The sequence below is a fragment of the Oxyura jamaicensis genome, chromosome 5 (genome assembly GCF_011077185.1).
Source record: "Oxyura jamaicensis isolate SHBP4307 breed ruddy duck chromosome 5, BPBGC_Ojam_1.0, whole genome shotgun sequence".
NCBI lineage: Eukaryota > Metazoa > Chordata > Aves > Anseriformes > Anatidae > Oxyura > Oxyura jamaicensis.
In genome coordinates, this window is record NC_048897.1 from 22,312,427 (window position 1) to 22,333,906 (window position 21,480).

A 21,480-nucleotide genomic window follows, 5' to 3' on the forward strand; every position below is an offset into this window, starting at 1 on the left:
GGCCCGCCCTCGGCCACCGCGCAGCGCTGAAGCAGAAGGCCGCGCTGCGGAGCCGCCTCTTATCGGCCCGGCACGGCCCCGCCGCCCGCCCCTCGGCCGCTCCGCGCACGCGCGCCGCGCCGCCATTTTGTGTGGCGCCTCAGGTGCGCGGCCGGCAGCCCCGCGCCGCCCCCATGGCCCTCAGCAGCTCGCGGCTCGGCGCCGCCCTGGGCAGGCCCGTCAGGCTCACCGTGCGCGGCAGCGCCTTCCAGGGCGTGCTGCAGCATGTCAGCCCTGACCGGAGCCTGCTCCTGCGGACAGGTCGGGGCCGCCTGCGGTATCCCAGCGCCCTGGCTTGGCATGGGGAGGCTGCGGCTGGAGGCTGAGCTGCTGTTGTCGCTTGGCCCTGGGGCGGCTTGTGGGAGAGCGGAGCGGCCTGCCCGGGGGGCTCCTCTTTTTTGTGAGGAAGCTAGCTTTGTGTGAGCCTATGGGGGACAGGCACCGGCAACTCGCTCCGTCGTTAAAAGCGGTGTTTGAGCCTCCCATCCGCCGGTGGTTGAACCTCTTGGTCTGAAAATAGCCGTGGGTGCCTTCTGCAGGGGCTGCTCGGTTACAGCGTGTGCGGCCTCCAGCCCAGAGCCTGCCCAGCGCTCGCTGTGCCTGCCGCGACGCGTGTGTGTGGTTCCCCAGAGCCTAAACAGATAAATAAAACACAGCCTTAGAGCTGAGATAAAAGCTGGATCTGTCTGTGCCCTTTGGTTTGAGATGATGTGGGTGTAGCAGACCAGGAGTTTGTCCTGTTAAGCACACGGAGTCATTGTATAGAAATGCTGTTAGTAGAGTGAACATGCTGTCCCTTAAAATACCCATTTTATTTACTTTATTGTAATTAATAGAACTAGCTAGTCCTCTGTTCTTGCTTTGTTCAGTAAATGCTAGGTTTTTACCTGTAGCAGCAAAACTTGACGTATCTATTTTTTCCGACTCCCTCATTGCAGTGAAGAACTTGGAAACTGGCAGAAGCACCCCAGGAGTAAAGATGTTTTTTGAACACGAAATAGTCAGTGGTGAGGCCTTAATGCATGTTAAGACACGGGGATCATGGACGCTCGGTTCAGCATTTCAGTTTTGGTCACTGCTGAATTCTTCAGTTGCACAACTTCTACCCAAGTCAGTCGGAATCAGAATGTTGTAGAAATAACACACCTTTTGTTCCCCAGTTACCTGTTAGTGAACTAGTAATCCCACACTTAATGAAGGTCTTGTGATTGTACTGCATTAAGGCTTATAACTTGATGAGTTAATGAAGTTCAGTAAGACCATTAATGGAAATAACAATCAGGAAGTGGAGCTATGCATGCTCCCTGTTTACTTCCTGAAGGTGGAAGGCATAATTACACATTTATTGTGTGTTCTGTTACAAGTGCAGCATGTTCTGTACTGGGAAGTTAAATTGCTGAAAGTTCTAGTTAATTTGGTTTTGCTTTTACTTGCACAGGTAAAAGGAATCTCCACTAAGTGGTCTGCTTATGCGAGCTGCTTTCTGTGATTCAGTAGACATAAAATAAAGATTTTTTTTTAAAAAAAAAAGTTTCCAGTGTGTAAAGGTCCTGCATATTTATTTCTATTGGCGTCTGCTATCAAGTTTTGCTTTGGGGACAAAGAGCAAAGTGCTGAGGGGGAAGTAGCTAGAAGGCAGCTTATCAAGTACTTAACTGTGTACATCTGCCTTTTTCCATTGTACTTTTTATATCTGCACTGTTCCATATTTTTAATAGTAAGCAAGGTAATTAGTTGTATTTCAATACTGACTTCATTTTTGGTAGGATGCTAAGCCCACTGCTTATTGTTTAAATATTAAAGTTCTGATACTTTTTTTGTAAGCTACTTACATGAGCTATTTTATATACAGTTGTACATCAGAGTGAATTTAAAAATATTTAAGCTGTATTTTGAGTTTGTTTTATTTTCTTGTATATATGTCTGTCCTATGCTGTTATTATAGTTTTCCTTTTTTAAGGCTTGTTATTTCCCAAAAGTTGCTTGTCAGCAGCAGAATATAAATTGTTCATCTCTATTGTAGTGGAATTGCTGGATGGAACAGATTCAGGGAACGGAACAGCAATGCTTTCTGAGTATGTTGAAATGCTTGCTTCTTTTTGTGATAGGAGATGGAGATAGGAATGCAATTGGTACGGGAGAAACCATCTGTGTTTAATATCTTACAGATGTTCAGACCCAGCTGTGCCAAGTTTGTATTTGCTCTAAAGAGATTAATAAGGTGATGAGTAAAAGACCTCCACTGTTTAAAAGACTCTTTCAAATTATAATGTACTATTTCTGTCTTTTTTTTTTTTTTTTTTAGTTCCCATTAAAGTTCCTGGGTAGAATAATTTGCTTGGTTTGTTTGCAGGTCAGCTTGTGGTTTCAGGGAGGGTTTCCCATGAACATTTCTTCTGCCTGAATAGTTCCAGGCAAATTGTACATGGAAGTTATGTTTGTATAGATGTTCTAAAACGTATATAAACATGACTTCAGGAAGCTAGTAAGGCTATGTTTTGGACTTCTACAGTCTCCTCCTCTTAGACGGCTCTGCTTTGGGTCTTCTCACAAGACCACATTTAAGTTTTTTTTCTTTTTCTCCTAAGAAAAGTAGGAATGGAGAGGTATCTGTTGAATAGTCCTTAAAATATAGTTAGTGCATAGAATTGTGTTTGCTGTTGCCTTGTCTCCTTCTTCCCCATTAAATAAACATATATACTATGCTCACTAGTGTGGCAGATTTATTTTTGTATTAATCTTTTAATATACCATTTTAGATTAAAGATTTTTCAGCTACATCAAAACGTTGATCCCACAGTTATTTTTATGTTATATTGAGATAGGAATATACACTGTAGGAGCTCTATAATCATAATGGGAAGGTTTTATATCAGTATACAGAAATTTATACTAATGAGGCATATTTCACAGTAAAGTGCTCTTAATGTTGGAATGTACTCTTTTAGAAATTAAGTGTCTTATACATGACATGTTTCAGGTGAATATTTACCAACTCAATTTCTGGCCTCGACTTGCTGCCATTTCTATTAAATATTTAATAACTTCAATTTGATTATAGTAAAGTTTCAGCGAGTGTAACTGATCTATTAACTTGTAAAATCACCCTCTGATTATAATGATTAAATAATGGATCAAATATTAAGGTTTCAGTTTAAAGATTTGCAGATATTTCAACTGTGTGGTTTTTGGGCTTAGATCAGGTACTTAATTCATGGTACCTTTAGCTCTTTCTTCTCTGAAACCTTCATTGCTGACCTTTGCGGTGAATGAATATCTGTTCAGGTTTTGTTTTCACCTTTTAGTTTTAGAAATAAATCTGAAATTTCATATGAAATAAAGATCCTGTGGGCAAAATAACCATAGAGTGGGGTAGCTTCAAAGTCTCCCTTAAGAATCATGCATATGGGGTTAGGAAGTTGCTTCAGTGCAGCCGTTCATTGTCTAGATGCAGGTAGATGGCATTGGATGAAATAATTTTCCTTATGAAAATATCCATGCTGGTGAAATGTGTAATGTTTTGACTTTTGTGCTATATGTGTATGGTTGTCTTGCTCCTGCAGGTGTACTTCAGCTGCTGAGGGGAATGGAAACAAAGGAGCAGACAGAGGACAAGTAGATTGTAGCCCATGGAATTCTCCATGCCTTTTCTCCGAGAGCCAGCCTAGAGCCTTGAATAGCTTAAAGTACTCCCTCTCAGGTAACACGAATATTAGTGAAGCAATGTAGTTAGTGTGTGTCAGACAGGATCTTCCACCGAAGCTGTGGGCTCTTGGCTCGCCTGTATCTGGACAGGCTGTATTCTGAAAGAACAGCGGTCACGGACAGGTAGACACAGATCTCGATATCAGCACACGTGCATTTTGCCTGCAAATACGTACACAACATCAGAAAAACTTGCTTGCTTTCCAGAATGTTAATCCTGCGGTTCTCATCAGCTGTAAAAGTGGCTGAGCAGCATAACTGATTTTTGGAGAAGTCAAGCGCTTCAGCCAGTGAGCATGCCTCTCTGATGGCTGTTTAATCTTATCCTTGTACCTGAAATGTACGTGGCACATCAAATAAGCGAAAACTCACAAGACTATTGCTCTTCTGTACTGTGCTGTCTGTTACGCTTGGAAGGCACTTGTGTTGATCCTATTGAGCAGTTCCTGCTGTATGCACACCCGCAGGTGCAGGTCGAAAATGCAGTTGGCTCGCTCTGTTCATACAGAGCCGTGACAGGTATGCAAGGCCGGCACAGGCTAAAGGAAAGTCGGTTGCTTTTGCCTGGGAAGTGGGGAAGAAAATGAGTGAGGTTAACATGCTCTGGGAGAGCCTTTTAAAATGTTTTCATAAGATTTTGCAATAGGATGTTATTTCAGGGTTTGGAAGACTGTCCTTGTGTTGTCACGGGTGCATGTTATTAATGTTTGCATCTTACTTAAAAGGAAAGGAAATCTTTGACAGCCATTAGACATTGTTAAGCAGGTGTTCTGAAATACTAAAATCTGTCTTAAATTCTGTTAGCCCTCTTTTAACAGACGCAATTTATTTAACTGAAGTCTTTGACAAAGACCAAAAAAAAAAAAAAAAAGCCTGCAACTTTTGAACAGTCAATATTTCTGTGAAAAAAATAGAATTTTGGCTCATGCTCAAGACTATGAATATCTGAAGCGGACAGTTCAGTAAACTGAATCTGAAGTTTTGAATCTGAAGGCCAGGTTGGATGGGGCTGTGAGCAACCTGGTCTAGTGAGAGGTGTCTCTGCCCATGGCAGGGGGGTTGGGACCAGATGATCTTTAAGGTCCTTTCAACCCAAACCATTGTGATTCTGTGATATGTTTGGATTTGTTCAGGGAATAGAGAAGAGCTGAGAAGCTAAACCAGAGAAGTAGAGTGATTTTATAACTGAAATAAACTCTGTGCAGAGTTTATTCAATCAGAGGAAGCTTCTAATGCTTTTTTAACTTCATTTTAGAGAAAGAGGAAGAAGAGAAGGTAGAGTACACAGTTATTGATTGCTTCCAGCAGAAATTTGGCCCAGCAGTAAGTATTAAGTAAAGCTTTTACTCAACATATATGACTTTTAAGCTGGTTCTGTTCTGTTTGTCAGTAGCTCCATTAGGTGCAGGATGGTGAGCACTGCTCCATGAGGTCTCGTATTGTAATTTTTTTCTACAGACTGTAGTGAAAATTCAGTAATAAGTAGTAACTGGCTTCTTAAGTCAAGTAGAAATGGTATCCCTGGTGGTATTAAAGTATATTTAAGTTGTACATACATGCAGGGAAAGTGTGCAGTGCACGTGAGTTTGTAGCAGATACGAATTTGTACCATTGTGTGCTGATTGCTGTTTTCAGAATCTGTTTCACCTGTAAGCTGGGATGAGGAGTCAGTATTACTAGTTAGTGAGCAATTATTTCCTTTAGAAAGGGAACAACATGAGGAATTGTTGGTATTTGGAGAGGGAATCATGTTGTTTTTGTGGGTGTTTGGAACTCAGAAGTGTCTGGATGTGGTAGGAAGAATTTCAGAACCCATGATAGATTTATTGAACCGAATAGTATTTTTAGGTCTGAATTACACCAGCAATGTTATGCCTTCCATGCCATTTTCTCTTGCAGTTACATCAGCTGGGATTTGGGTTTTTCTTATAATAAATCGAGGTTGCACGCAAAGGAAAAAGCTCTTTTACCACAGGGCAAGATTTCCCTGCTTACAGATGAATTTATTTTTTGCTTGAAAAAGAAGCTGGCTTTTTATTTCTGCCACTCTTACGCAGCATGCGCAGTATGGGTTAATTTATCTTAATTCTCTGGAAACTTCTTGTGTCTGTGAGGGTAACAGGTTTATCTGAATACCTTAGAATATAAGTTTATTGTGTTCCTGATCTGTATTTACCTTACATATGGATCGTGACCAGAAAAATCCAGCTTTACTATTTGTCCCCCTGCTTATCATTCTCTGGCACTGTTTATTTTTATCACTGTTTTTCATTAGGTGCTGCACCTGAAACAGCAGCGTGTTGTCAGTGTAGTTGGAGAAGGTGTTAATTTATGTCGTCATGGAAGGCTCTCCTGGCTTCAGGTAAGAAGCAGATGTTTCCCCAGATGTGCCCCTAAACAGATGCAAAACTAAGAAATGTTTGGGGATTAGCCTGTGCTTAAGATGTACTGATGTGACTCTTTTGGTAAGGGATATGATTTTCTTCAAGACAATTAAGGTCTTTAATACACTACCTGTTACTGGAAGAATTATGCCATTGTAAGGCAATATAATAATTACTTGTATTTCACATATATATTTGTATATAATTATGTAATTTGCTTGCTTTGCCATTTTTATTTACTTGAACAGAGGTAGAAGTATTACAATAGTACAGCTGTTGCCTATGGAAAAACTGCAAGACCCATCTAATTGCAATGCCAATATAACTGAAGAAATAAAATCCATCTGAAGATGATAAAATAGCTATGATGATATACATACTTGAAAAGGAAGGGATGGAAATGAATATTGTTTAATATACTCAAAAGTGTCCTGGTTTATTTTTAAAGAGGTTTAAAGTGAGCATGGTTAATCCAAAGCAAAAACTTGTGTGGGAGTTCAAACTTAACTTGCAGAAGTAAGTGTCCATGGAATGTTTGCTTTGGCATGGCTAAATTGTATTCATATATCAGCTTTTGTTAAGCCATTATGAGTTTGAGAATAGACAACGTCTAAATGTTATGGCCTATGTGGAATGGTGTGGTGGAAAACAATGTCCTTCATTTTTTTTTGGTAGCAGTTTTTGACACCTAAAGGAATGTCATGGGAACAAGATTTTTTCTTGATGGGATTCTTTAGAAATGGCATTGAGGTAGATGTAGGAATTTATGCAAAGTACTTTGGATGCAGCAAAATGCTACCTTTAAATGTGTATAGTAGACCACTGGGTCATTCTTTCTAATTATTGTGAGTTCTCTGAAAAAAAAAACAACAAGACTTTCTCATAGATTAGCATTAAGGAAAATGAAACTGTGCTCCTTAATGTGAGCTTGTATATAAGATTGTCTTGTATGTGAAGTGCACTTTATCCTACCTTCAAATCCATTGTTCTTGTCTCTGCTCTTGTCTCTCTTCTCTGTAACTCAATTTATTGCAGATAGCAACAAAGAGCCGTATTTTTCTGTTTGATATTTTCCTTCTGGGACCTCAAGCTTTCAAAAATGGATTACAAATGGTGCTGGAAGACAACAACATCTTGAAGGTAAGGATTAAGGGTGTGTGAGGAAATGTGAGGTAGGAGGGGTTGCATATAGTGATTACCAAAAAAGTTGCAGTTGGACACAGGTTTGTCTGACAGCTCTTCTTTGCGCCAGGTCATACATGACTGCCGTTGGATCTCAGACTGCCTTTTTCACCAGTACGGTGTCCTTCTCTGCAATGTCTTTGATACACAGGTACCCTTCACGTATTCTGGTTGGCAACAAAAGTTTCAATGAGAGAAAATTCAGCCTTATTCATACCCTTCTTTCAGGGAAGTTTTAATGTCAGACGAATGTGGTGATAGTTGAGCCTTCTAAATGTATTTTTGTTCTAGGTAAGAATTGCCAGGCAAGGCCGCTATTTAGAGCTTGCCTTGTGTAGAGTAGAATAGATTAAAAACACTAGGTTTTCACAGAAGCTTTTACTGTAGTCAAGAGAAGCATCAACCTATGCTTTGGGTATCTCTAAATCCCCATTTTAAAAGATTGTTAATATCTAATACTAGCAGTGAGATTAATGTTTTGTGTTTTTGTTTGTTTTTTTAGTATATGCTAACGGGTCTTGATAAAACTTGGCACAACTTGAGACTACTGTGGCTTTAACAGGAGCCAGGTAGACTTGTATTTTGTATTCCTGGTTACACTTTTTGACCCTTTCACAAGTGCAGAGATGCTCTTTGTGAAGCACTTAACACTGAGAAGCTCTTCTTAAAATTGGAACAGGCTATGTACACAAATGCACGTGCAAGTGAGACTGTTTAAAAAAACATCATTTGAAAAGTTTTACCCATGGTTTTGGCCAGTTGCTGCAACTGTTTGTTGCTTGCAATAATACACATGTAGTGCACATCAGTGAAAGGTTTCTAATGTTCATCCATAATACTGTCTTCCCTGACACTTCTGTGCTGCATCATGAGATTAGAACATTCTCATGCTCTGAAATCTCTGCCTCTTTTAAAATGTTGTTGGCTGCATAGTTCTTTACTAAGAAATGAAATAATACAATTCTTCTTAGATGTGTGTACTGAAAGAATAAAGAAAGTACAACAACTTGAGACTGTCCATAAAACAGAGGTCCATGCTAAATTTAATCATAAAATGTGAAAATGAAGTATCTGCTGTCTGGTTCCACAGCTCAATGCACATACACACCTCTTTAGCATGTAGTAGTCAGTTTCTGCCCTTCAATCCAAGCCATTAGCATGCAATGACTAAGATTTTCTGAGAGAGTTCAGTGATAGCTAAAACACTGTTTTCATTGTTAAGTTTATTTTATAATCGTGTTCATTCAGATTAGGCTTTTCATGAATAGACTGCATTTTTGTTTAAATATTTAAGTCTATTATCTTCTTGTTTGGAAAGCATTGACTTTTTTTTTTTTTTTTGAACTAGAAACTCCCTCTCTAACCTTCTAGAGGAATGGAATATTCATCTCTGTAGATTTGAAAGTCTTTATCTTGACTTTGAGTAAAAATGACTGCTTCAGAAGGTATTTCCTGAGGTTCCTCTTCATCTGTATTTGGCCACTGAGATCTAAAAGCCAGATGAGTTTTTAGTGGTCAGAGGTACAGTAAAAAGGTCTGTCCAGTAAGGAATGATGGAAACTCCCTCTTTACCTAGTTATTTGTGCTTACAAACCAGTGAAAGTCAGCTTTCACTGGGTCTTAATTCTCTCTTCAGTAAATTCATTAGATTGGATTATTGCAGTTCCTTTCTCCATGTGTAGTGTTACTTTCCAGCTGATGGTTGTAGGCTTCTTTGGACTATAGCAGTGTACTCAGCATACTAGGTATGGGCAGTCCTAGGTTCTTTGTTCTACTACAGAGCATTGGAGGTCTGACATCATTTCCTTCCGTAGTCCAAGATAGCTTGTTCTACTCATGGTGCACTAGCATTTTGCATCTTCCTCATAATACTTTAGTAAAAGCTTTTATTCCTTGGGAATTCAGTAAACAGATTGGCTTACAGCTTTCTTCTGATAAGCATAGTAAATTCATGGCTTCTGTCCCAGAGAAGACAGCTGATGCCTTAGAATCAGTTTTAGTCAGTAGTAAATCATACCAGCTTGTTTGCCTTTGCTATTGGATGAGAAAAGAGATGTGTTTTCAAAAGACTTTATAGATAAGTCAGGAATTTGGGGGCTAGCCCTGGAATTTGCACTCAGTGTAAGTGGCCAGAAGAAGTCAAAGTTAGAAAATCCTGTTGTCACCATTGCAGGGGTTGGGCTGGTGCTGTAAAGTGCTGTATGGCCCAGTCTGGATAGCACGTGAACAGTTTCTGGTGGAACAGGTCAAACAGCAGCTTCAGCTGTAATGCTTGCAGTAAAACTGGGCTAACTCCAGGTTTTGTTGGCAGGTTTATAGATACTTGTGTTAAAGTGTGCTGGCTCCAGGTTTCTTAAAAGAGTTAGAAAGGAGAGAAGGGTTATGAGAGATCAGTGGGGATTCCAGAGGACCAGAGTAGGAGTCTGGGCTTTTGAGTAGGAAAGAAAGTCTGAGAACTTGGTTCTAATGACAGGTCACTTGAGTATTAGATTTTGAAGGTGGATCTAGGTTTTTCAGTTTCTCTTCTCTGTTTCCCTGGTGGGTGGACTCTCTTCCAGGTTTCTGTTTTCCATTGTCACCTCTCTGCACCTGTTAAAATCACAGAATCACAGAATAGTCTAGGTTGGAAGAGACCTCCAAGATCACGGAGTCCAACCTCCTACCTAACACTAACAAAAATAGTCCCGGTCATCTTTGTGTTCCCTAATTAGTAGCAAGAATTGGAGCCTGATACTGCAAAGGGTAAAAGGGATAAAACCAGCATAGGAACCAAGTAAAAAATATACCATGCAGTTACTGCTGTAGGCTGTTGTCTGCTTCAGTTTTGGGTCTATTTGCTGTCAAAGATGAGTCTTACTGGCAAAACCAGTTTTTAGTCAAAAGGTTTTAGACCACTTATGTTCTTTCATCATGTTTTCCTTGCATTGCATCACTACTATGTGTTTAAAAAAAAAAAAAGGCAACAAGAAGTATCAGGGGAAGTATTGCTGTGTGCTTACTTTCTTCTGATACAGTTCCTAATGTGCTTCCTGGAGAAATTCTTATAACCTGATTTACTCTTCATTTAACTTGATGGCTTTAAGGAGTGAGACTACTAGTTCTGCAATTGTATACAGTCAAAATGAGGAATCGTGTCTGCAGCACATTTTGCTTGTAATACGCTTCCCCACTGTCAAATCTCCACGTTCTCTGCTTTTGCTCAGCAGGCACTGGGGATGACATACTGATCTCTTCCATCACAGGTGGCTGATGTTCTGCAGTTCTCAATGGCAACGGGTGGCTATTTTCCAAACCGCGTTTGCACGTTGCAGGAGTGTTTGATGCAGCACTTGAAGATACCTTCCAAATGGGATGCCCTCATTAAGTGCAGGCAGGAAGTAGCTTTGGTGAGTGATTCAGTGAGGCACCTCTGAAGACTGAATTGTGAGCTGTGCTGTGCCCCTTTTCAGATTCTTCTTCTTAAGAGCATGTCACTATTTAGTAGTCAAATCGCTGTAGTTAAGGACATTTCGTAATAGTCATTTGGGAGACAGATCCAAGCTTCAGCTCCCGTCAGTGCTTATGCTAGTATTTCCTAACAGTACATTTGAAATTGAGGTAATGAAAAAACACAAAGCTTGTGCAATAGAAGTTTTGTGTAACTGGTAAAAAACGGCCTGGATATCTTAATATACTCGACTAATTCTGAAACCTAGCTCCAACAGAATAAATTGGGTAAAATGAACCCTGAGTCATGTAGGGAAAGAGGAAACACTCTAGCCAGCACTGCTAGAATGGAAAAATGAGAGTAGCAGCATGGTTCAGTGGCATTTGCTATATAATTGTCCTTGTTTTTGTTAATATTTCAGAGAGGGACAAGCAAGGGAAATCTTAATGGGCAAGAAGTTCCCAAGATTTGGGCAGTGTAAGCTGGATAAATAACATGTAATTAGTCTGGTGCCAGGTGGTATCTCTTTGTTGAATTTTTAATCACCTGACTTTTCTTTTAGTTGAGGGGGCTAGGGGGAGGACTACCAAAGATACTGATAAATATGGGAGGAGCTAGATACTTAAAGAGACCCCACTATGCAGAAAGGGTTTCTTTCGTGAATGGGAACAACCTCTGTTCTGCCAGACCATTTTTTCTCCCTTTATATTAGTTTTGTAACTTTCTGAGTAAATCTGAGTGGTTTTGCACAATCTATTCATTGATACGAAGTTTTTATCAAAAGCCTCAATTAAATGTCTTTTGATATGGCTATAATTTGTTCAGGCAAATTATTTTTAACCTGATAGCTGCTCAGTGAAATCTCTAATTTGAACACATCTTTAATTTTACTTTGGTGTCTGAATTCTAATAGTGTCCATCAGAATTTCATTTTAGAGAATTCTGTGAACTCTGTGTGGCAAATATAAGCCAAATGACAACAGGTTTGCCTTCCTTATTTAACTTTAACAAATCATCCTATTGGTCTGAAGATGAAAAGTGAAAAATAACTGTCTAATAAGTATATAGTAAGTATACCAACATAAGGGACTGTAGTGATACTTTTGCTCACAGTATCATGGTCATGCTGTTTCACTGGGACTTACTCTCATGTCCTGCTAGTTTCTGTTGTGCTGACTGAAATTGTTCCTGTCCCTGGCTGCTTCCCTGATGGGAGTTTTTTTTCCAACTTGATCTTTCAGCTCCACTCTCAGGAACACGCACCTAGTTTCCTACCTAGTTTTAGACAGATGAGAGAGAACCTAGCATTACATGCTGTAGTAGGTATATTGTGGCTTTTTCTGTTGTTTTTAAGAAGTAATTCCTCTTCCCAGAGTTCCTCTTCTCAGATATCCCCAGGGTTGTACACAGTTGGCCTTAGAAACTGCAGGCATTCAATAGCACTGAAATAGAGATCGGGATCTGGCAATATTGTTCAAACTGCAGAAGAACATGACAAAAAGTTTTGTTACAATTCTTGCTTCTTAAGTAACTGTTCTCATTTGTATTGGGATACACAGGAGAATCCTGATATATGGTTTTTGAGACCTTTTCCACCTACTCTGCTTCAAGCGCTTGCTCTGAAGGCTATGTACCTTCTGCTGGTCCACTCATATCTAATGGATAATTTGATGTCCGACCTAACAGCTGTGGTGAATGATTACTTAAATGCTTATCGGAATGGATCTGGAGATCACCTTAGGAGCACAAAGGTAGGTATGTCCTAGCTTGTTTCTTGGCCTGGTAATGTGATCTAAGGCTCTGATGGATGAACTATGGAGGACATAGCCAAATTAGCTTCCTTTTCTGCAGCTGTACACCCTTCTTCATGCCACATCTTGCTTCTGGAGCACAGCAGCAGAAGCGATGGTGTCTGCATCTATCTAGCTGCTTTTGTGTCAGTCTATTTGCACAAATGCACCTTAAGTTAGTATTGTGGCTGGTGAGCTGCAACTCTGAAGTCATGGACGCATTCTTCTGTTCGTTCTGATCTGAGATTGAGAACCTCTGGGCTCAGTGGAGGGTATGTGTGTTTGTGGACATGAAGAGTAACAGGCAGTTGCAAAGTGTTGTTATTTGGTGCTGCCAGAGTTGCTTTGGTTTGATGAGAGGTTTTACTCCTCAAAATTTGTTCAATTTTTTTCTCCAGTTGTGTCACCCTTACTGCTGAGTTATTTGAATATCCTGTCTGTTCCTGAGAAATGTTACGTTTTGCCACCCAAAGGTTTTTATTTCTGTAAAGACATGAGCTACTTTTTCTTTCAAATTTATTGTCATCTGAGTTACCTAAAAAATCTAGTCAAGTAACACTTCTCATCTTTGGTTACGTAGACCAAGTAGTAGTGTCTCACAAATACATATCCAGACACCTTGTGATGGCTTTTGTGTGGCAGACACTTCAGTAATTCCCTCAGTTTTAGAAGGGGAGGGGTGTGGGATTTTTGATTAAGGAACTTGACTTTCTTCACCGATGGGAAGAAAGTTCCATGCAAACCAAATAGGCAGTGGTATTGGTGTGATCTTTTTCAGTGTCTTCAGTGAAGAAATCTTAGCAGGGCTTGTAATAACTATGTAAGATACAGCTAGTGTTAAGATAGAGTGAAAGGTAAGTTGCCAGACATCGTCATTCATCATGAGGAGACTGGACTAATGTGATTAGATCATGTCACTAACCCGTTTTTGTGGTTGTAAATACCTTGAAATATTTGTTTGGAAAAGTGAATACAAGTCTGTCTTAAGGGACAGATTTATCTATTTCTTTGCCCTGGTTTAACAAAGCACTTGAGCACAGACTTGAATCCTTTGAGAACTATGTAAGGGCTCAGAGCAGTAAATCCCATTAGTAAGGATCTAAGAGGAGATGAATTTAGATAACCACAAGAGGTCACAGTTGCTTCACAGATCATATCTGAAAATCTTTCTTCTGAAATAAGAAATTTCAAAAACAGAAGGTTGTGTATACTTACATTTTAAAAAAATGAGCTTGACATCTGAATTTCCAGTGTGACATGCATGCGAGAGTAGGAGAGAGAGAGAGAGGAAAAGAACACTTTTTAAAAAAGTGAAAATATTACAGAGGGATTCTACTTAGCATTGGGCTATTTGTTTGTAGAATTTTCAAACAGTAGTCAGGTTAACAGTTGCTGAAGCCAATTCTTTTTTAAATCCACTTACTGCATAAGATTAGCCAGGGGATTAATTTGATCTTGAACATTTCAAATGGCATCTTGAAGGCTTATTTAATATCACATCTGATGGTCATACTTGCAGTTGCTTTAGTAATCTTGTAGTACGGACAGTCAGAGTAGCCATTTTCACCATCATTTCACTGTTAATCATTAATCATTTTCTCTTTTTATACCTTGGAAGAGGATCATGCAAATGAAAGTCTCTTACACTAGAACAAAAATCTGCTTGATATGTATTTAAAGCCCAAGCAAATCTCCATTTCTTTTTTCCTGCTATTTGTTTTGTTTTTGTGTGTTTTTTAATTTTTTTTCAACGAGTAAGTAATCAAAGTTAATTTTAAGGGCATCCTTTGTGAGTTGACAAGTTCAACTAAATCTGTTTAAAAATAATAAATAGTTTTATGCAACTTCTGGTTTCTCTGACTATTAATTCTCTGAATCAAAGAGCCTTTATTCAGATCTGGTTCTCTTGTGGAGCTACAGTTTAAAGCTACTTCGAAAATCCTTTTACTGTAAAAGAGCTTTTTTACTACTTACAGCGACTAGTTAAAATTTATACTTAAGCTTGGTGGGATTAGCTGGCTTGTAGTTGGGATATAGTTCTACAAAATTAAATACCGCTTGAAGAGGTCTCATGCCAACTAAAAATACGGGGCAGTCTGATAGAAAGCACGGAATGAAAATAGTCAACCTCTTGAAATTATTTAACTTTTTTTTTAAAAGGTGACTTGAATCCAGTAGGATTTATACATAGCTGGACATTGTCCTTCCTTTGTTATTTGACCTTCCGTAGTTAGCTTCTAGTCAACATCCTAATTCTTCAATGTAGCTGTCTTTCTTTATTAGTAAAATGGGCCAATTTTTACTTTGAATTTGCTGGACATAGATGTTCTAACTGTTCAATCACCATTGAAGCAAAAAAGATTGCTGGATTCTTGGTGAACAGCAGTCTGGTACGATGAGCTTGACTTCATCTTGGAGCCAGCCTCCAGTAGCAGCAGAGTCCCTGCGCTTGATGACTTTGCCTCTCCAGGCATCATTTGATGCAGTTCTAACACTGCTTTAGGAGAAGCAGTGGATCTCCTTGGATTCTGCAGGGGAAACACTCTGAGAACCTGAAATAGAAATCTGCTGTGCTCTCTTCATGCATCATGGCAACCTTGGAGAACCAGAAGTGAGTCCTCAGTTGCTGAAGCAGGACTGCAGCAAAGCCAATGAATGCTCCGGGGCCATAAAGTTATCTTGTACAAGGTCAGCTTCTAAAGTGGAAGGTGGACATAATTTCTGAGTAGAACAGGAACCATCTGTGGGACATTGAGCCTTTACTTGAAAGTTGAAGGAGTGGAAGCCACTAAGCAAGAGTCTCCAAGTCCCCGTGGCCTCTTTGAATTACAAGCCCTTGGAGAAGATTGTCAGATCTGGAAACTGACTTCTAGCACTCCAGGTAAGGAAACCTCTTCCTGGCCTTTCTCTCTTCTGTTTGAGTTTTTGGGTTGTGCTTTCTGAACAGAACAGCAGATGTTCAACCTTTTGCCAAAGGGAAAAAACAGTTATGTACGCACACCTTGTGCAGTGCTTCTGGGCTACAAAGGTGTTGGAGCATGCCATGCCTGACTAAACAAGAAGCAAAGCCACGCTACATTGCCCTGCCCTGGTCCTGCTAGCCGTTACCGCTTCTGACCTTAGAGTGACATGCCATGCAAGCGTACGCTCTTTTCCTTCCCCCATTTCCCCAAACTTATGATGCTCCCACAGCAGCTATGCTTGCAAAACAACTCAGGTACAGACAGTCTCAGTCATGAGACTTCATTTTTAATGAAGTACTGAAGCTGGGTGGAATACACATTCATATTGTCTCCCATCTCCATCTCCTAGATCAGAGCTGACACCATTGAACTTCAGCTCAGACTAGTGTTTGTGGCATCCTCCTAATCTTTTCTGAGTCACTGCTGCATCCAGAAATTCATCGTGCCGACAGCTATTGTGTCTTACAACAGTATCAGGATATATGCGGTGAAAAAGATGTTTTAGCTTTCCAGACCAAGGTTGCCTGTGAATTGAGTAATGCTGAGTAATGAGAGAGAATGTTGAACAACGGCTATCAGCGCAAGTAGCAACTCCCTCCTTTCTTTGTCTCATCAGGGCATTCTGCCTCTGGGAGCAGATCTGGGTGGGGCCCTTTGTTGTTCCTATTCTCAGGAATAGAAAAGGAAAGGAAAAGTGAACATGCCTAACCAAGGAGGAGAAGCCAAGCCTCCTCAGTTGCCCTGACTGAGGAGGTCACTGTGTTCCCTTAGGGGCTGCTGCATACAGTAATCCAGGGGTTGCTGCATCCAGAGTTGAGGAAGGATAGCTGTGAATAAGGCTGATGAATGTAATTGTGCTGTAAAGGTGGCAGGATGCAACTCCATGGACTAGAGCTTCGCTTGGGAAAGAGCTGTGGAAAAGATGTGTGTTAAGCATTCTATCAGATCAGTGGTTGCTAGCAACAGTAAAGCATTCCCAGTGATCCACAGCACCCAACAATATGAAAACACAGCGTCCTTGTTGATGTAGTATTGGGAGAAGAGAAGAGCTGTGGGCACAGATGAAAAGGAAAGGCATCTCATTGATCCTCACAGTTTTGGATATCCCTGTATGTTGACGTTTTATGTGATTTCCTGTGTCATCACCTGCTTCTGAGTAGTGGACGTTCCCTCCTAAGCTGCTGACTTTCTACCCATGAAACAGATGTAAAGCAGTAACTTCTGAACCCCAGGACTTCATCACCAGAACCCTTGGCTGCACTCCTCTGCATCTGTCTCAAGTGGTAATCTTCCCTCACCACTGAGGGAGAGCTCATCCCAGACTTCCCAACCTGAAGGTCTCTGCTGTTTCCTGTAGTTTCAGCATTGCTTTCTGCCAGTAGTTACTCTCTGTGTGGATGCAGAAATGAAGTAAAATGGACTTCTGTGCCTCTGCAGCTCTGTCTCTAGAAACAAACTAGTAAAGGAGCTATGTGTGAAATTTCTAATTCTCCTTGTAGATTTCTGTTGTGCGAGGTATCACTGCATTCTGTGTGTAGGACTTAGATTCAAAGAAGTAAATGCTGCCTGGGAGAACATTGGTGTTCAGGAGCAAACGATCTCTTAAAAGTGCAGCAGTTTAACTGGTGGCTGTTCAGAAGCAGAGCTTTGGTACTGTAGTGGAGTTGTGCAGCAGTCAGGAAGCTGGATGTAAGTTCTTATGGCTAAATAGAACTGAAGGTGTGGTGTTTGCAAGTAAGCGCTTCATCGGCTTTTTTTCTTAATGCTGTCTGAACTATTTTGTGTTACTCTGGATCTGTGCAGACTTCTAGACACAAGTTTTGTGAGGCATGGCTTCCCTTTACAATGGCTACGATAACTCCCCTAGAGTATCGTATCTGTATATTTACTCCCTTCTGCTCTTGGTGTTTCTGCCAGTATGCCCATACTGACATCTGCCTTAACCAGCATGAAGCTTCCTCTGTCTTCCCCTGGACAGTCTGTAAACGTGCACCATCTACCAGTCCCTGGATATCAAGGCAGGTTTTAAGCAACTTACTACAGTTGCTTGTTCGGCTGTTTCATCACCTTTTCAGGAATCTTGGGTGAAATGCACCTTGCTGTTTTTGTTTAAAGTATCAGGAGAAATATTTATGCAACAACCTGAAACATTCTGGATACACAACAAGTGTTTTTGGTGTGGGAGTCTCCACGTTTTTTCATGTTGAATGCAGAAGTGAAAATATGTTGTGTTTGTTCCTGTGCAGCTTTTGTGTTCTGACCATCACTTGGCCTAGCGGCATGGTTGATGTTTTGTGTGCTTCTTGTGTTTACAGAAAGTTTTGTTTTGTTTTGTTTTTGCTAAATAATAATTACATTCTTCTGGCCTGCCTTTTGTTCTGCAACTTCATCCTTCCTGATTTCTTCAGTTGGATGGGGCTTTACTGTTCTGAAGGGTAATTATTTAATAGTCTCTGTTCCTCTACTCTGCAGTCCTGCCAGTTTCCTTTCACTTTCTGTGATGTTTTGCCATTAAGTAATGTTTGCTTCATGCTGCCTGTATGTTGTCTTGAAGTTGTCCCCATGCTACCTGCTAGAACTGAATTTGCTTGGCTGCTTGTTAGCAAGCTTCCTTACTTGTATGTAATTCCTCTTTCTATGGGTGAAAGAACTAGTGGATATTTTGTTGTTCCTACAGACACGTTGAGCACTGCAGTCGTTGTTAAAGAGTGGATCTTTGAATATAATGTTTTGTACAGGGTCCCATGCACTGCCCAGAACTGAGTCAAGGAACCATGGATTCATTCAGGTTGGAGAAGACCTCTAAGATCATCTAGTTCAACCTTTAAGGAGCGCATCTCCTATTGTGTACTTCCTAAGCAGCTGTTCTATTGATTTATAAACTATGTTGGCCTTTTTTTAAGGATAGAAATACCACGGTTTTAAAGAAAAGCCAGAAAAGTTGCCTTTACAGTGGCTCTTACCAGGAAACCTGAATGGTCATGCCTCTTTGGGGGCTTTACAACTTCATAGTGCAGAAGATCTCAGGGGAAATCTAAATCCCATATGTGAAATATTACTTAAATCTTGAAGATTTGTGTAATAAAGGAATAAACAATAAAGCAGGCCTAATCTTTAGGTTGCCTTTAAAAGGGAGAGGAGAGTCTTCTCCTCCCTCCCCCCAAGATAGTGTTTGTATAAGCAGGTAGTTAATGCATTCAGTAGATGTAATGGGAGATGATTATTCTATTTCATTGGCTAATTACAGAGGGAACTCTTATCTGATATTAACAAAAGTAGAGCATGTGTATATGCATATGTGTTGTTTTGATTTCTTTTCTCTTATTTTTCCCTTATCAGCCCACTTGCATGGAGCTGCCAATGGAGCTGCGTCAGCTGGCAGGCGTCCAGAAGCTGCGAAGGGAGAAAGCGGTGAAAGACTACAGGATGAATGAGGATGGTCTTTTGATCAGGCCAGCCATGAAAATAAATGAGAGAAATGATCCACAGAAGGATGCAGCCCACAGAGATGACGGGGACTGTCTCCCCGCAAATGAAGCAGTCTCTCAAACATCCTTCAACAATCAGGATCTACTTTGTCAGGAAAAGCATGAAAATCAAAATCAAGTGGCAAGTCTGTGGGAGAAGCTCAAACCAGCCTCAAACTGGCTGTAAAAGTCTTTGAAACAAGTGACTTGATGAGCTCAAATTGTGTATCTGACAACATCCAAATGAATGAAAAGGGGATATTCCCTGTGTAGAATTACCAAAGAAAAACTCCTCTCTTTACTAGGACAGGTAATCAGATTGTTGATGGGAAATAATGGTCTCTCTAATGCCAAGGCAATTCCTGCTGTGATTTATCGAGATCTGTTTTGAGATCCTTTTTTCATGAGCTGGTTTTGCTCTTGACTTTTTTTTTTTTATTATTATTAGACAAGTGTCTAACGTTGTATTGGTTCTTTTGTTGTCAACTGTTGCAGTATGTAAATCTCCCACCCAAACCAAATGTTTAAATGGGAGAGCTCCTCAGATGCCTGTTCACTGAGATTAGAAAGGGCTTGCTGAGAAAAAAAAAAAAAAGTTCTGGCCAACTAATGTGGTCTTGGTTTACACACAGATAAGTCTCTTGGCATATCTAAACAACAGCCACGCATTGGAGAGTGCAAAAGATCCCGCCCTAATGAACAGCTCTGCTGGCAAAAACAGCAGACGTGTACTCATTGAAAGGACTCTTCTGCCAACTCAGGGAGGTTTTAGGCTAACTGACAAAAGACGCATTCTGCTTATTATGTTGCGCTCCACCACTGTTTGTCAGCCCTCCTCTATCAGACTTGTGTAGGTGAGGCTGTAACAGTAATGTGTGTATACACACAAGTGTGTGTGGGGAAGCAGTTACATTAGTTTAAAAGGTTTTTAATTTTCCCCAAGCAAAGTAAGATATAAAGGCAAAACTGGTTTATTCTCAGTGTACTTGCTTTGGCTGTTACTCACTAAAATTAAAACTTCTCCAGCTGGTAGTACTCTGCCACAGTGACAAAGGTAATGCAAGCAGTGCCTGGGTCTTGGACCATTTTTTGGCATAACCTTAACGGTATTCTGTAACTAAATTGTGTAGTTCCTTTGTCTCAGTTTACTGTAGAAAAAATAAACCAGGTTTGAAACAAGTTTCTTACAGCTTTTTATGTGGAGATCGAGTCTGTGTCGGTTGGTCTGCTGGAGATGCTGGCAGTGGACTGGGCCCCTTCTCAGCACTGGAGTTCGTGCCGTTCATCTGGAACAACATTTTCCTAGGCAGTGAGTGATGGTGTGGAACACGCAGGCTCCTCAGAGCCAGCTCAGAAGTGCTTGCATTGTATTTTCACAACTGAAATCATCTGGGTCCACCCAGTCCCATTAGTAGAAGAACAGGGAAAATGGAAGCGTGTCACATAACGGAGGGGAGGGACGGTTGGATGGATGAGCTTCGAGTAAAAGTGGTGTTGGTCTGGGTGCAGGATACACACAGCTCTACAGGCCCTCTTCCAGTGGAGGGACTGAGCTGTGTTCTTGGACTCTTCAAAGAGGAAACAAAGTTCTGGCTGGAACTATTAGAAAAATGATTTTTTGATAGGGGCTTGATTGTATGACTATACCTCTGTTACTGCTTTACTTTAATTAGAAAAATTTATTGAGTAAACCAAGCTGCAGCTCTCCACCGTTGTATGTAATGGCATAAAGGAAAGGAATGGTTGGGAGTAATGAGTATCAACGAGTGGCAAATGCAAATTGAAAATGACAAGCTTTTTGAAAGAGAAGAAGGACTTCTGAAATATTTTTTAAATGATCCACAAAACCTCTCAATGCTGTTCTGTGCCGACATTTTGATGTGCTTCACTTTCTAAGCTCGGCAGCACCGTGCGGAAGAGCCGTGCGCTTCGCTTCCTCCCCGTGCCTGCTGGCTGCAGTCAGGGCCGCCTGCAGGGACAGACGGCTCCAGCGGGGCCTCGGGGGCCGCAGAACCGCTCCGATTCCCGTGTGCTGCGCTGCCACGGCTCGCAGTACCGAAGCACAACCCTCGTCTGTGCGCAACGCGCGGCCCGCAGCGCCCCAACCCATTGCTGCCCCGGCTGAGGGGCAGGCAGCCGCGCCTCAGCACCCCCTGCGCGGCGTCCTCAGCGCTTCCCTCAGGCCCGAGCCACCCGGGGCCGTGAGGGCGTCGTGAGGAGCCCGACGGGGGCCTGAAGGGCTGGGGGATCCCCGGGGGGGGGGGGGCGGCCCTCCCCGCGGGGCTGCCCGGGCCAGCTGCCGGCAGCGCCCTGCTCCCAGCGCCCTTCCGGAGGCTCAAGGGCGAGCGGGCCCTGCGCTTCCGGCGCGCCCCCCGCCTCCCGCAGCCATCGCGAGAGCTCCCCCGCCTCCCGCGAGACCCGCCGGCTCAGCCGGCCGCTTCGGCCGAGTACCTTCGGCAATTTCCGTCAGCGGCAGGCGCTACCAATCGCGCCGCGGAGCGCATCGATGCGCGCGGGGCCCCC

General features: G+C 41.6%; 1 protein-coding gene across 6 annotated transcripts; it reads left to right on the forward strand.

Annotated features, from left to right (window-relative positions):
* Nucleotides 1–16: 16 nt before the first annotated feature.
* On the forward strand, nt 17–20,136 carry EXD1 (exonuclease 3'-5' domain containing 1). Of its 6 annotated transcripts, XM_035327393.1 has the most exons (12): nt 150–300; nt 978–1,046; nt 2,063–2,114; nt 3,603–3,739; nt 5,000–5,067; nt 6,020–6,106; nt 7,164–7,268; nt 7,381–7,461; nt 10,553–10,696; nt 12,297–12,488; nt 18,830–19,072; nt 19,169–20,136. In XM_035327393.1, exons 1-12 carry the CDS (start codon nt 174–176, stop codon nt 19,169–19,171), a joined length of 1,308 nt encoding a protein of 435 aa, XP_035183284.1. In that variant the 5' UTR covers nt 150–173; the 3' UTR covers nt 19,172–20,136. The 6 variants fall into 6 exon arrangements, with proteins under 6 accessions (XP_035183287.1, XP_035183284.1, XP_035183282.1 ...); XM_035327396.1 differs by lacking the exon at nt 150–300 and adding an exon at nt 17–143 and having other exon boundaries at nt 978–1,149; nt 18,830–20,136; XM_035327391.1 differs by having other exon boundaries at nt 18,830–20,136.
* The last annotated feature ends 1,344 nt before the right edge of the window (nt 20,137–21,480 follow it).